General features: G+C 41.9%; 1 protein-coding gene across 2 annotated transcripts in view; it reads right to left on the bottom strand.

Annotated features, from left to right (window-relative positions):
* LOC139543928 (PHD finger protein 24-like) overlaps positions 1–9,629 on the bottom strand; it is a 28,595-nt gene extending 18,966 nt beyond the window's left edge. The window contains exons 1-2 of one of the 2 annotated variants that reach the window (XM_071350479.1): positions 9,194–9,629; positions 1,519–1,940 (exon numbers count right to left, since the gene is read on the bottom strand). In XM_071350479.1, coding sequence (XP_071206580.1) covers positions 1,519–1,938 — 420 coding nt within the window. In that variant the 5' untranslated portion in view covers positions 1,939–1,940; positions 9,194–9,629. The remainder of the gene's footprint in view (positions 1–1,518; positions 1,941–9,193) is intronic. The other variant, XM_071350480.1, reaches the window with a different exon arrangement.
* Between the last annotated feature and the right edge of the window lie 4,632 nt (positions 9,630–14,261).

Here is a 14,261-nt window from a genome sequence, read left to right as displayed (position 1 = left end):
TAGCGAATACAAATAATTATGCCATTGTCTGCTGATTATGCCACATACTCAAATATAAGTTTGGATTCACAGCTTAGACAGCAATGTTTTCTTTCGTAGTAATTTAATAAGTATGGAGTGACATTTTAGAAGTATCAGTTTAGTCTTGGTCTCCTCTGATTTCAGGTCTGTCCCTCAGGACTGTATTTACAGGAGGTACACACTTGACTGTCAACACAGTGAAAATGATTATAGTGGGACGTTTGACTATAGCACAGGCAGTTATTATTATTAGAATAATAAGTTAGATTCAATTCACTGTCTGTGTATTTACCTTTTTAACCGTAGTTTTTATCCTATCATGGTCATCTGGACTGACCTTGTCAAACCTGGTCCCTGACAGATGACCATAGCCAGAAGGAACCATACCTCCTCCATGCTCAGTACTCAAACCTATGAATTATATCCCACAGACAGTGTGGTCTACACTCTCATCACATTATGAAACGGATGTAACTCAACAGTAGTTTCCAACTAGCTTGTCTTCTCATTATGTGGGAGGATTCTTATTATTCTGAAGAGGCTGATAGGAAAGGTGAAAGGTGAAATGACTATTGGTTCTACCCAACCATGAAGGAGGCTGAAACTGCTTTCCAATATCACAATTATAGCAGATTTTTTGTAACTCCTTGATGACTAATTAGGATTTTTTTTTTTTACTCTTATGCCAAGTATCCTACAGCTCCAAATAAAAACAGTGTAATTTAGGTCTGATCTGTAAGTGCTATAATAATATATGCCATTCAGCATTTTGTTGCTGCTATGGCCATCCGTTTCAGTCAGATGTTAATGTTTTATCTTTTCCTCTCCAGTCTGACCCTGGAGCTCGTATTATTGTAACATATCATTGTTAATTACTGCAAGTAGTCCACTCTCTATTCAATTTGTTATATCTGATGAGCACCATTAGTGATAGAAAGCATAACAATCCTCTTTAAGAGTCCTATTATAACAATGTGCTCTTCCTAATAGACCCAACCAGCTGATTGGTCATCTGGTACACTCCTGAACCCAGCCCCCATCCCTGACCACCTCAGGATCCCAATTAGTTATGGTGGCCCTGGGTAGTGAGGCAGGGCCAAGGCCTCCTCTCAGACAGCCCGAGTACCCGCCCACAGCACGCGCTCTATGAAGAGCACTTAGACAAAAATTATATAGTGGAGTGGAAATAGCTGGTGTGTTTAATTAGTCATATGTACGGGATAGACATGGTATACACCGTCCAACGAAATGCTTCCTTGCTCATCTATAAATGCTTATTTCACCTATGGGAGAAAATGATAGACTCTCCATACTTAAGTTGTTTAGGTCTCTTTTCAGTCAGAACATCAACTCAACTGGAGTGCATGGGAGATAATACTGTTGCCATGGTAATTCCTTTAAAATCTCACACGCATCTTTAAAATCCCAAGATCCGGGGATTTAAAGAACAAAGTGTGGATTTAGTCAAAGTAAACCCTTTATTGTACAATACCCTACCTGCTCTCTCTGTCCCAGTGCTATTTCTACAGGCTGGTCATCATTGGCATCTCTCTTGGGACGTACAAATGCAGGTGGGGTGAGCTGATGGCCGGTCTTGTCCAGATCCTCAGGCTCCACCCCCTTCCCATCCCGTAACCTATTCCAGGCCTCCTGGTTGACCTTACACTCGTCCCTGGTGGGAGCCGGACCTGGAGCAGCAGCTTGCTGGGAGGTCCCCGAGGGTCCCACTTTGCTGTCTGCCTCCCCGTGCTCCCCCTCCTTTGGATTTGGTGGTGGCAAGGATTCAGCCGGCCCCTCTCCAGATCTTTCCCCCTGGTTTGTTGTGGAGGGAGCGCGTTCCTTCATGCCCTGCTGAAAGGCAGAGACGACCGAGGTGCATTTCTGCACCTGCTGCTTCTTAGACATGAGCACTCCCATTACTATAGATAGAGAGTGAGAGAGAAAGAGATGGGGGGGGCGAGAGAGGTGTTCATTACTGCGTGCATGGCATAAGTATCAGTTGAGCGATATGGTTAATTAGACTTGCCATTTTATCAAGAGTTACTATCAAACTGATATACTAAACAACTTTGTGTGATGTTTGTGTGCTTGCATCACATGCCTTGCTCTTAATGGTTCCATTCTCAGGCCTAGTGACATGATCTATCATCAGATTGATGAGCAGAAGCGGCTGAGCTCAATCACATCCCACTGGGCACAGATGTCAATTCAACATCTATTCCACTTGGTTCAACATCATTTCATTGAAATAGAAACACGTAGAAACAACGTTGATTCAACCAGTATGTACACAGGGGGATGAAATGGAGCAGTAAACATAAATCAACAAATGAAATGGATGGGAATCGTAGAACAAAACCCAGTAATCTCCAGACAACAAACACAACATATGTAACTAACTACTTGTGCTCATTCCACTCGGCTCATAAGTGACCATGAATTCCATTATTGAAAATGGGGCAGTTGGATTCAAGTTGATTACACGGTACTTAGAGGACACATGTTGTGATCTGAAATCCAATCCCATTCATCCAGAGTACAACAGGAGTCCTTCCGTTGTTCTTACGTGACTCTGTCCTCTCCTGTCATTCTCCAGTTGAAGGGCTTTAGGCTTCAGTTCTTAGGGATTTTGGTGTACTATTCCCTCCTGCTCAATGACAGGATTTGGAGGACAGTCTCTCCACACACCCATAGCCCTTTACTGATACAGCCTCCTTCTGTGGACCTCCACTAACTAGCAGACAGAGACAGAATGTGAACACAAGCTCAAAGGCCTGAGTGACAGGAGGTGATAATTATGCTGGTGTAATTAACCTCACCCAGTGATGTGTCCTTCCTCCCTTAGCTCAGAGTGTTGAGGTGATGGGGGACGGGTGATACAGAGACGCAGTGATGAGGCTTAGGAGCCAGGATGTGTCTGCGGAGTGGTCTGTCTGGGTACTGTCTCATATTAGATAGTATTGAAATCAGGAGTAATGGCATGGTCCAGGGTGGTCATCTTTGTTGAATCTACTCTAAATGTACTGAGGAAACATACGATTTGTCACGTGCACAGGACATAACAGGTGTAAAACAGTACAGCGAAAACGCTTACTTGCAAGCTCTTTCCCAACAATGCAGTATTACATATCAATGGAAAGAGGAAATAATATAAAATGTTAGCTAGTGTAAAAGGTGTTTCTAGACACTAGAACTAAGTGAAATGAAAGTGGAGAGCTTGCACTGTGAATAAGGAGAGGAAAGACCATGCAGAGGATCATATAAAAACATGAGCAGGTTAAAAATAATAATCTCCTTTGATCATGTCAGATATCTTCTATGATGGGAAGTCTGACTGTATCTGGGAGTTGGAGCTCACATATTGCTGCAATACTCATGGCACCCGGTTGTGGGAAGAGTCTATAGAGCTCACAGGGCATCTGAGGAAAACCACAGGGAGGCTACAGTCAGGCTCCACTGGAGGCCATCGCTGGCTGACCAGACCTGGCACACACACACACTACCATTCTGACTACAGGGCCTGGCACCCCCTGATAGATATAATAAATAATCCGCCTCATTACTAAACATCTTCCACTGGAGCTGCTCGTAGAGAGACTGAGCAGTGTAGCAGTCCTCACCGTTTTGAGGTTAAAGGGGCAGTGCAATTATAAACATGATTTTCCGTTTAAATGTTGTTGTTTTTTCCACACTATGTGGTCGAAATAACACTCTGAAATTGTGAAGATTACATAAAATGCCCTTTGTGTAAGCCGTTTGGAGAAGAAAAAGAAAACAATTTCGCCTTTTCAGGTGGGATGGAATTTTTGGCCCACATGATGTCAATGTGATCTGATTATAATAGACCAATGACTGTTCATCTGGGTAAGGGAGTGGGCTCTAGACCATCCTATCAGCCAATCAAGACCGTGTGTAACGTGTACGCTGGGAGTCGGGAAGGAAGTACAGGGAGTGAATTTAATAATAAATAGACGGACATGGACAAAACAAGAAACATGAGCAGCGTACAGACATGAACACAGAGTCAATAACGCCTAGGGAATGAACCAAAGGGAGTGACAGTTATAGGGAAGGTAATCAGGCAGGTGATTGAGTCCAGGTGAGTGATGAGGCGCGTAACGATGGTGACAGGTGTGCATAATAATGAGCAGCCTGACGACCTTGAGCGCCAGAGAAGGAGTATACGTGACAGACCCCCTCCCTGACACGCAGCTCCAGCCGCCGACCAGAGGTCCGATCCCGGAGACCAGGAGCGAGTTGATAGCTTCTGCTGAGGCGCAGGGGCCTGACAAGCTGGCTGAGGCATGGAGAGCCCAGCTGAGGCATGGGGAGCTTGTCGCGCAAGCGGAGGTATGGGAGCCTGACGAGCTAGCTGAGGCATCCTCGGTAGACACGGCAACGGACGCTTGACGGGGCAACCGGGTCTTGTAAACCTGATGAGCCAGCTGAGGCATCCCCGGTTTCTCCGGTACCTGGACCCGACATCACCTACACTAACAAACAAAAAAAACACAAAACACTCCGATGCTCCCCTTTGGTGAGGCGTTATTCTGTAGCATGTACACTGGGAGTCGGGAAGCAAGTACAGTGAGTGAATAATTTAATAAATAAATGAACATGGAACAAACCAAGGAACACGGGTAGCATACAGACATGAAACAATAATGCCTAAGGAAAGAACCAAAGGGAGTGACATAGGGAAGGTAATCAGGCAGGTGATTGAGTCCAGGTGAGTCTGATGAGGCGCAGGTGTGCATAACGATGGTGGCAGGTGTGCGTAATATAAGTAAACTGGCAACAATGAGCGCCAGAGAGGGCGAGCAGGGGTAGACGTGACAATGTATGTAAATATCATCCCATTTGTTTCCTAATGCCTGCACGATCACTGAGCATTTCAAGGGCCAAAAGAGGCTCAGGGAAATAAATTATTAAACAGTGGTTTAGACAGTGATTACTTAAATTAATAACAAAGACTGCATGGGGGTTTTGACTTATTTTTCTTGTGGAGGCAAATTGAAGCTGACAAGTTGGTCAGTGCTTTGTACCATAAATGGAATTGAGAAATATGCCACTGGTTGTCTAGCTTTTGCCAAGTAACTGTCACAAAATAATATACTTCCCCTCACACTTGGCTGGTGTTTTAGTAAGAATGTTTTACACGAATCTTACCTCATGAGACACTCAGAATGTGTAGCCTATGATCCAGAATTTACTCCAGTGAAAACTGCATTTATTCACAAAAGGGGATAAAGACTCAATATGTCTAAGATGGCAACAACCTTTATCTTTTGGCCCACATACTACAACTCAGGCTAAATCCAGAGAAATATGTAGGGGAGGAGTGCTGTGGTTCCATCAGGCTGGCTTTTCACTCGTTTCCTACAGGAGCAGCTGGGTCAGACCACTCTGAATGATTTAAATGCCCCTGGATAATTTGGGGGGGGGTGGATGAAGCGGAAAACATGGGCACTCCTTGGGGCCGGACCTGACATACATGCATGGCAGAGAGAGAATCCCAGTCTGAATGAGCTGCACTGCGACAGCCTGAATATTCTTCCACTAGGTCTTGAGATATGGGTTTCATTCTAGGCCCTTTTATTGGCACTTGTATCTTTCATATTTTTCCGTTTAACAAGACCCGTAACACCTATGGAGAACTGGGTATTACTGTAATAAAGCAAGAATAACGAGTGTGCAGTGTTTTTGGCAGAGCAACAGCATAGTGAATTTGCTCAAGCTAAAAGAGGAGCACTTTCACATGCAGTGACCATCTCTGAATGTAATTTTTTTAATGAGTGGTCAACACACACTGTCTTACACTACTACTTACTCAATGTGTGGATCCAAGTGTGGATTGTTGCCTACAGAAACTTCTGAATCAGTTTGATTAGCTTGCTAATTTTAACTAAGACCTCAAACTGGGTTTGCGCTCTGTAGAAGCAAGGCACCTAAATGGTGGTGAACAAGATGGATGACGCTCACTGCACCGTCTTGGTGTAGTTAAATATTGATAATTTTGGAGGAAGATAAGAGCACCATGGTGCTCTTTAAAATCCCTCTGATCTAGCGCTCACTCCCAGTAATCCTGTTTGTAGGATGTCTACACTCCACTGGTCAGACATGATCTATCAGAACGAGACCATGTCTGGCAGCTCTGATGGAAGTTCTTGGGTGTTATATAGAATCTAGTTGTCCCGCAGAGATGACATTTTGGCAAAGGTAGAGCATATCCCAAACAGGAAATGAATCGTGGACTGGAATTAGAATGGGTTGAATCCTGTGAGCCGTGTATCAGGGGCAGATCAGGGCACCTTGGTTCTCCATTAGTATTCAGTCAGACACCTCCTCTGCGCAGGTCTCTAAACACGTTTTATGTGAGTAAAGTCATACCGTATAACAAAAATAAATCATGACGTGATGGAAACAGGAAGGGTCGGTACAGTTTTATAAATGTCGATAGACAATTTGTTCGTTTGACACAGTGGGATCTTTTTGTGCCTGTAAAATTATTTATGCAAAAAAATTCAAGTGGAAACGATTTCTTGCTCAATTGTTGATAGAATAACCATAATGTAAAGGCAAATTTGCAGTCATCCCACTAGGCACAGACATCAATTCAACATAATTTCATTGAAATGACGTGGAAACAATGTTGATTCAACCAGTGTGTGCCCAGTACAATTTGAAAAAGCATGCACAGTTTATTAGGCTACAGATGAAGTTAGAATGAACTTCACAGGGTGGTGAAAGTGTATGGTGATGAGCTTGATGCTCCTTACCAATAAATATCTAGGGTCATAATTTGTATGCAATGACATCATCTGTCTCTCTGTGTGTGTCCTCACAGTCCCTGCCATTCCATGAGATGTTGTTTAATCCGTTATTTAATAAAGGTCATTTTGCTGTTAGCTTGAGTAATTGGAGATTGGAGTGAACTTTTGCCTTGAGAGCATGCGCAAAAACCTGATTGGGTAAGTTTGCCATTTATTGCAATAGTTTGTGACAAAACCATCAATAGATTGCATTTTCCAATGGAAACATTGAATTTGTGTTTTTATTTGGTACATGAGAACTTATCAAGAGTGGTTTTTATGTGCACTGTTGTCACACAGCCTTTTATTCGCAACAAGTCAGGTTGATCGAAACAAATCTCTGCTGGGAAAAATGAGATTTTCCCCCCCCCCATGCAGATTTTATATAATATTCACATGAAAATCTGTCAAATTGGATGGAAACCTAGCTACTGTGGAATGTCATCCAAGTTTAGCGCCTACATGATTTTTTTTCTTCCTGCATTATACAAACTGGTGGATTTAAAAGATTAGTTCAATGAATCCAGTTTCACAGTAAGGCTTGAGGTTCTAGGTCTGACTACAGAGTTGACTGTACATGTGACATGTTTTTCTTCACAGGTCCATTCTGGATATGTGCTGATTAGAATCCCAACCAGTCCTCCTTTTCATGCTGGGATCACAGTGGGGGGGGGGGGGGGGGGGGCACAAAGCGTTCCCATTTAGCCAAAGATCTCATCCACAGACCCACAGAGCAAAGACCTGGAAATAATTACACTAACAAGTTCGCCAATGAGCAGAGTAGTTTACAAAACGTACACAAACACACACACTGGTAAGAATACACAAAAATGGCAGAGACAACGGTTTATTTTTGGAAACACAGACCATCAGGCAGAAGCTGTATAATCACATCTGTTTGAGGCATACTGCCATAGTTCTCTGTGCATGTAGAGAATGACTGAGACAAAATCTCCTTGCCCTGCTGGGACTCCTCATCTCTGGTACCCCCGAGAACACCTCTTCTCTTCTCTGTCCCAGAACCCAACAAAGACACCCAGGGGGCTGACAACTGTCTGGTTGGTCCCAAAAACAACATATGGTGAGTTAAAATTCTGTTTGTGTGCTGTCCATAGTGCACAGACAGAGGCGCCTGGAAGTAGAGGAATTTAAATCTAAATGCATCCTTAGAGAGCAGCTCCTATGTTGGCATTGACAGGCTGCCAGGCAAGCAGAAAGGCTGTGCCAGTCAATACACTGAGGCTGAGAGAAGCGGACAATGGCCACCGTGAGAACGGCAGAGGAACATGCACAAGCTGCAGGGATCTGTCGCAGGCTGTTGAGCAGGACTCAGTCCAGGGCTCCAGAACTCCCTAGGTACAGGACCTGTGTTGACCCCAGGATTACCACAGGATGGGACATACTACCTGGGGTAGTATTGAACTCTGTTGCTCTGTTCTGCTCTGTTGCAGGTAGCCTACTTAGTGGGACATGATTCAGCATTAATTGAAGTGAGCCATCCTACACTGCCCAAAGAGAGGTTATGATGCACAAAATGATCAAACGTGGCTAGGATCTACCCCCCGGCTGAGTGCTGACCTAAATCGGCTGCGAAACGTGCTGTATTCCAGCCAGTATAAGTGGAACGATTCCAATCATTTTTCAAATTAACTGTCAGTATGCCAACATTCCATACAAACAATGCAGTCAATCAACAGCCATACAGTAGCTGAAATTAGTTGATGACAGGACTTAACGCAACAAGTACTGATATTTTATCATAACACTCAGTTTTCCTAGAAAACAAACATTGAGACATTTATGGTCTGTTTACATATATTTTAGAGGCTATTTATATTGGTATAAAACTAGTGTAAATGATTATAAATACATGACAATATTTTAGGTTGACAGTAATTATATTACACAATCTCTGATATACATCAGATGCCTTACTTTCAATTTCCTGCATAAGAAAAAGCAAGAATTGCATCACCTATGACACAACTACCATTCATTCAAATTAGACTGGTTTGGATTTCTCCCTGACCACAATGGCTGACATTTTCATATCATTTTGGAAATTGGGGCCATAGCCACTCTAGTAATTGAATAGGATATCTGTGGGTTCACCCCTAAAGCACACACATAGCGTTGCGAAGGCCTTGCTGACACCAGGTCACTATATCCAGCCTATGAATGTTTAGTTTAAAAACACAGCCATCAATCATTGGCAGATGAAGAAAAATGCTATAGCCTAGCTCCTGCAAATCACCCGAGATGCCTTTTCGTCATGCATTAATTAAATGCAAGTCTGAAATGTGTTATGCAACAATTTTGCTGTTGGTCTGTATGTCATATTGAAAATAAATGGAATTTACCTGAGATAAAATCGGACAACTCTCCACCGCGATTTGGGACTTTTTTTCCTTGTGTCTCACGAACAGCTACCCAGCATTGCAAGGCTTCGATTGAATGAAAAGTACGCGTTTAGCCTACTCAAAATAGCCTAGATTTCACAAATATATACTGCAAATGTGACACGAATTACCTATCCGCGATAAGAGTGACAAGAGTCCGTCAAAACGCTGACGTGGACAGCTCCAGTGCTGAAATGTTTTTCTTGCCACTTGCACGTGTGGAGAGCGACAGTACAGCTCCGCCAAGAGGAACGCGCCCTTGAAAATGCAGCCGTACGCACAGCACAGTTACAGCCAGAATGAAGAACCATGGAGCGCTATGCACTAATCACACCCACACTAACAACACGCCTTGCAATTCAATCGAAAGCATCGAGGAGCTAGATAACTTGTAGGCTACTAAATCTACCTTCTTGATTGGCCGGGACCAGTTCTAAAAAAAAAAAATGAAGTTTGTGCCAGGATACACTTATAGCCAATAACCTCCCAGAAAGGTTGAGAACGTCATGTAAATGGAATGTGGAGGCTTTCACAGCCCTCACTCACGGATCAATATCATCAACTCAAAACAACATGATGCAATCTGGAAATCTAATGGAAGCCTATAGAACTATCTGTTGACACACAGTTCGGATACTCATCGGTACAGCACAAGACATGCAACCAAAGGACTCTTCACAGTCCCCAGGTCCAGAACAGAGGCTGGGAAACTCTACATGGAACTCTGCCACCCCTGGTAACTCAAGCTAGCAATAAAACCAGTTTAAAAAACACAGATAAAATAACACTTTACTGCACAAAGGGGCCTGGAGAGACACAGCCATATATATATATATATGTATAAATATATTTACAATGTATTAGACCTAGATATTGTGTGTATATACTGACATGTAGGCTGTGTGATGTTTTAAAATGTATGTATTTCAGTCCTTGACTAATATGTTCTGTACTATGTATTATGTCATGTTTCATGTGGACCTCAGGAAGAGTAGCTGGTGCTTATGAAGCTGCTAATGGGGGATCCTAATAAATACCAAATTGAAGTTCAGGCATCTTCCAAATTCATTGGAAATTATATTTTGACATATTCAATTGCACATTTGATCAAAGAATAAATTCAAATGAATATCATAAATTGTAGTCCTTGTGCCTGAACACAACTTCTGACCACATGACTTTAAAAGCCCTCAGTTTCTGAGCACATCACTTCACTAAGATTGCCCTTTCTACATACACTCCCCTCCATATGTATTTGGACAGGGAAGCAACCTTTTTTAATCTGGCTCTATATTCCAACATTTTAGATTTGAGATGCATTTTGTTGGATGCATTTGCAGTTTGTTTTGGATTATCTTTAGCCCAAAAGGAACTGAATGTTGAAAAAATATTGTACCATTTTGGAGTCGCTTTTGTCATAAGTAAGAATAGAAGATGATTCTGAACACTACTACATTTATGTGGATGCTACCATGATTATGCATAATCATGAATAATGATGAGTGAATTTACAGAGGCACAAAGATCATACACCCCCCCCCCCCCCCAAAGAAAATACTAAGCTCCCCTGTTATTGGAAAGAGGTTCGTTAGCATGTTTTGGTGAAGCCTCTAACCTTTATCATCATTATTCATTCAATATAAATTGTTCATAAACATCTTATCTACTCACTTAAAATTAAATTACTTAAGGTCATTATTCAGTTACTATTGGGCAAAACATAACACAAAACAAACTGCAAATGCATCCAATGAGTTTGTAGAGTCACAAGCTTGATGTAGTCATTGCAGGCAAGGAATATGGGACCAAATACTAACAGCTTTTGACATTAATACCCTTTAAATGACTAGTTTCCTTTACACTGACCGGCTGGGATGGTGCAATGGAACAGATCATTAGCAGTTCATCCACAATGCAATAGCATTTCCATTAGCATTCATTTGGCTGGATTTAGGAGAATAGCCTTGGCTGCTTTTCATGCACCCTAATGAACAAATGCCCCAGCACCATACCAGAGACAGGGTGTCACAGTCTCCTATCCCTTTTCGTTCGCACCCGTACCCTCCGAAGATATGGTAATTGTTGCATTGCCTTATGTTTGAGCCAAGATTGATGTGAGTGAGTGATATGCTTGCTTCCTTTGTCCTTTTCTTATACAGACCCTCAACTCAAGTATGAACCTTTACAAGGCCTTTCATTCTTCAGTGTCCTTGCCATCTGCGATCCTTGTGACCTTGTCACTGTAGATGGAATTTCCTGAATGATTGACTGCTCAGGATTCAAACCAACATAATGAAAAGCACATCCACGCTCTCGCTCTGTTCAAAAGATGATTAATAAAATAAAAATTTAATTCAATGATCTGTTTTATCAAACAACCCCAAAACATTAATTAATCAAAGGGCAAATCAAAGCTTTCATCTGTTGTATACCATGCACACAAAAAAAAGAAAAAGATTTAGAGAGCACAAAAGAGAGCTGACTATTATCCAAGTTGTATCCATTCTCTCATTTCTAATCCATGTCAAATGTTTTAAATTGGAGATTTACAAAGGTCATAAAAATATTTCAGTGTCTCCAGATTGATCATCTTTAATTCCCTTTTTGTTCAAGCTGGACTGTTGCATTACAATTACTGATATGCCCACAGCCTCTCCTTCCAAGTGCAGTTATACTGTGTCTGTATTTTGCCCAAGACAGCTGAGACAACATTACCTATCAGGGTTCTTTCACAGTGTACTCTTCATCAAATCAGCTCACACTGCCAAACAGTGCCTGTCAGAGACTTAAAAAAGGAATGTTTAGAGGCCAAATGTGCTGCCGCAAGGAGATTGTTCCAGATCATTGTGAGTCATGATTTAAATATTAACCAAAACTTTGTTTTTCAGAGAATATGGGGATTTTCTTTTTTCTCTTCAGTTCAACGCAGTCCCCATCAGAGGAACATCAAAACTCAATAACAGAGTGAGCAGACAGTATAGGAGGAAAAGTGAGTTTAGAACTGACGTGGTGCTGTCAAACCTATTTAGTCTAACATGATTCAATCATGTAACCGGAGGCTGTACAGTACAATACTTTAAGTGCAATGCTTCACTATAGGGAAACTCCCAACCTTGGCGGTTGGTCTTTCTCTTTTCAAATAGCTACGATAGAATATTCTAGTAGTGCAGGGGTTTACACAAAGAGATAGAACCCTATGGGTTTACACCCCTCCAAAAATAATCAACAACCTACATATGACTGACCCTGGAGTGTGTCATTCTCTGAGATACCATTTAGCCTCCTTTCTAAACTGGGTTAAAACGGTCCTTCATGGTTTGATAGGATTTAAAATAGAAACTTAAGAAAACATATCCGTGCATCCCTATGTTACTGTATTGTGTTAATATTTACTAAATAAACTAAAGTGTTTTAAAAAAGGAAAATTTCTTAACTGCATTGTTGGTTAAGGGCTTGTAAGTAAGCATTTCCCTGTAAGGTCTACCTACACCTGTTATAGTCGGCGCATGTGACATATACAAATTTGATTTAAACATGAATAGGAGGCGGTTGTAAAAGTATAGTGGTGTATGTTGATGCCAGGACTGTAGCCGAGCAACTAAAACAACTGATTTAGAATTACTCCAATTTGTGAATTGTTGCTCTTGCAAAGTGTCATGTCTCGATTGGCACTGTGCAACTGTCCTTATAGGCCCTTCCTTCATAAACCTGGGAGATAGAAACAGCTGGTTACAGCACCTTACCAGACATAATAGAATGTAATGGTAATTGGATTAGGGTCCTAATGCTGAAACGCGATCGAGACTACTACAGGCAATAGTCTCCTTCATTCAGGTGTCAGAATCACATTTTTTCACACTAAAGGCACTGAAGCTAAAAACTACAGACTATACTTTAAGCTACATTGTAACTAATATACAGTTGAAGTTGGAAGTTTACATACACTTAGGTTGGAGTGATTAAAACTCGTTTTACAACCACTCCACACATTTCTTGTTAACAAACTATAGTTTTGGCAAGTCGGTTAGGACATCTACTGTGTTTATGACACAAGTCATTTTTCCAACAATTGTTTACAGACAGATTATTTCACTGTATCACAATTCCAGTGGGTCAGAAGTTTACATACACTAAGTTGACTGTGCCTTTAAACAGCTTGGGAAATTCCAGAAAATTATGTCATGGCTTTAGAAGTTTCTGATAGGCCAATTGACATCATTTGAGGTAATTGGAGGTGTACCTGTGGAAGTATTTCAAGGCCTACCTTCAAACTCAGTGCCTCTTTGCTTGACATCATGGGGAAAAAAATCAAAAGAAATCAGCCAAGACTTCAGAAAAAAAATTGTAGACCTCCACAAGTCTGGTTCATCCTTGGGAGCAAATTCCAAACACCTGAAGGTACCACGTTCATCTGTACAAACAATAGTACACAAGTATAAACACCATTGGGACCACACAGCCGTCATACCACTCAAGAAGGAGACGCGTTCTGTCTCCTAGAGATGAACGTACCTTGGTGCGAAAAGTGCAAATCAATCCCAGAACAACAGCAAAGGACCTTGTGAAGATGCTGGAGGTAACAGGTACAAAAGTATCTATATCCACAGTAAAACAAGTCCTATAAATCGACATAACCTGAAAGGCCGCTCAGCAAGGAAGAAGCCACTGCTCCAAAACCGCCATAAAAAAGCCAGACTAAGGTTTGCAACTGCACATGGGGACAAAGATCGTACCTTTTGGAGAAATGTCCTCTGGTCTGATGAAACAAAAATAGAACTGTTTGGCCATAATGACCATCGTTATGTTTGGAGGAAAAAGGGGGATGCTTGCAAGCCGAAGAACACCATCCCAACCGTGAAGCACGGGGGTGGCAGCATCATGTTTTGGGGGTGCTTTGCTGCAGGAGGGACTGGTGCACTTCACAAAATAGATGCCATCATGAGGGAGGAAAATTATGTGGATATATTGAAGCAACATCTCAAGACATCAGTCAGGAAGTTAAAGCTGGGTCGCAAATGAGTCTTCCAAC

Source organism: Salvelinus alpinus, chromosome 18 (genome assembly GCF_045679555.1).
Source record: "Salvelinus alpinus chromosome 18, SLU_Salpinus.1, whole genome shotgun sequence".
Taxonomy (NCBI): domain Eukaryota; kingdom Metazoa; phylum Chordata; class Actinopteri; order Salmoniformes; family Salmonidae; genus Salvelinus; species Salvelinus alpinus.
This window is presented reverse-complemented; position numbering and strand designations above follow the sequence as displayed.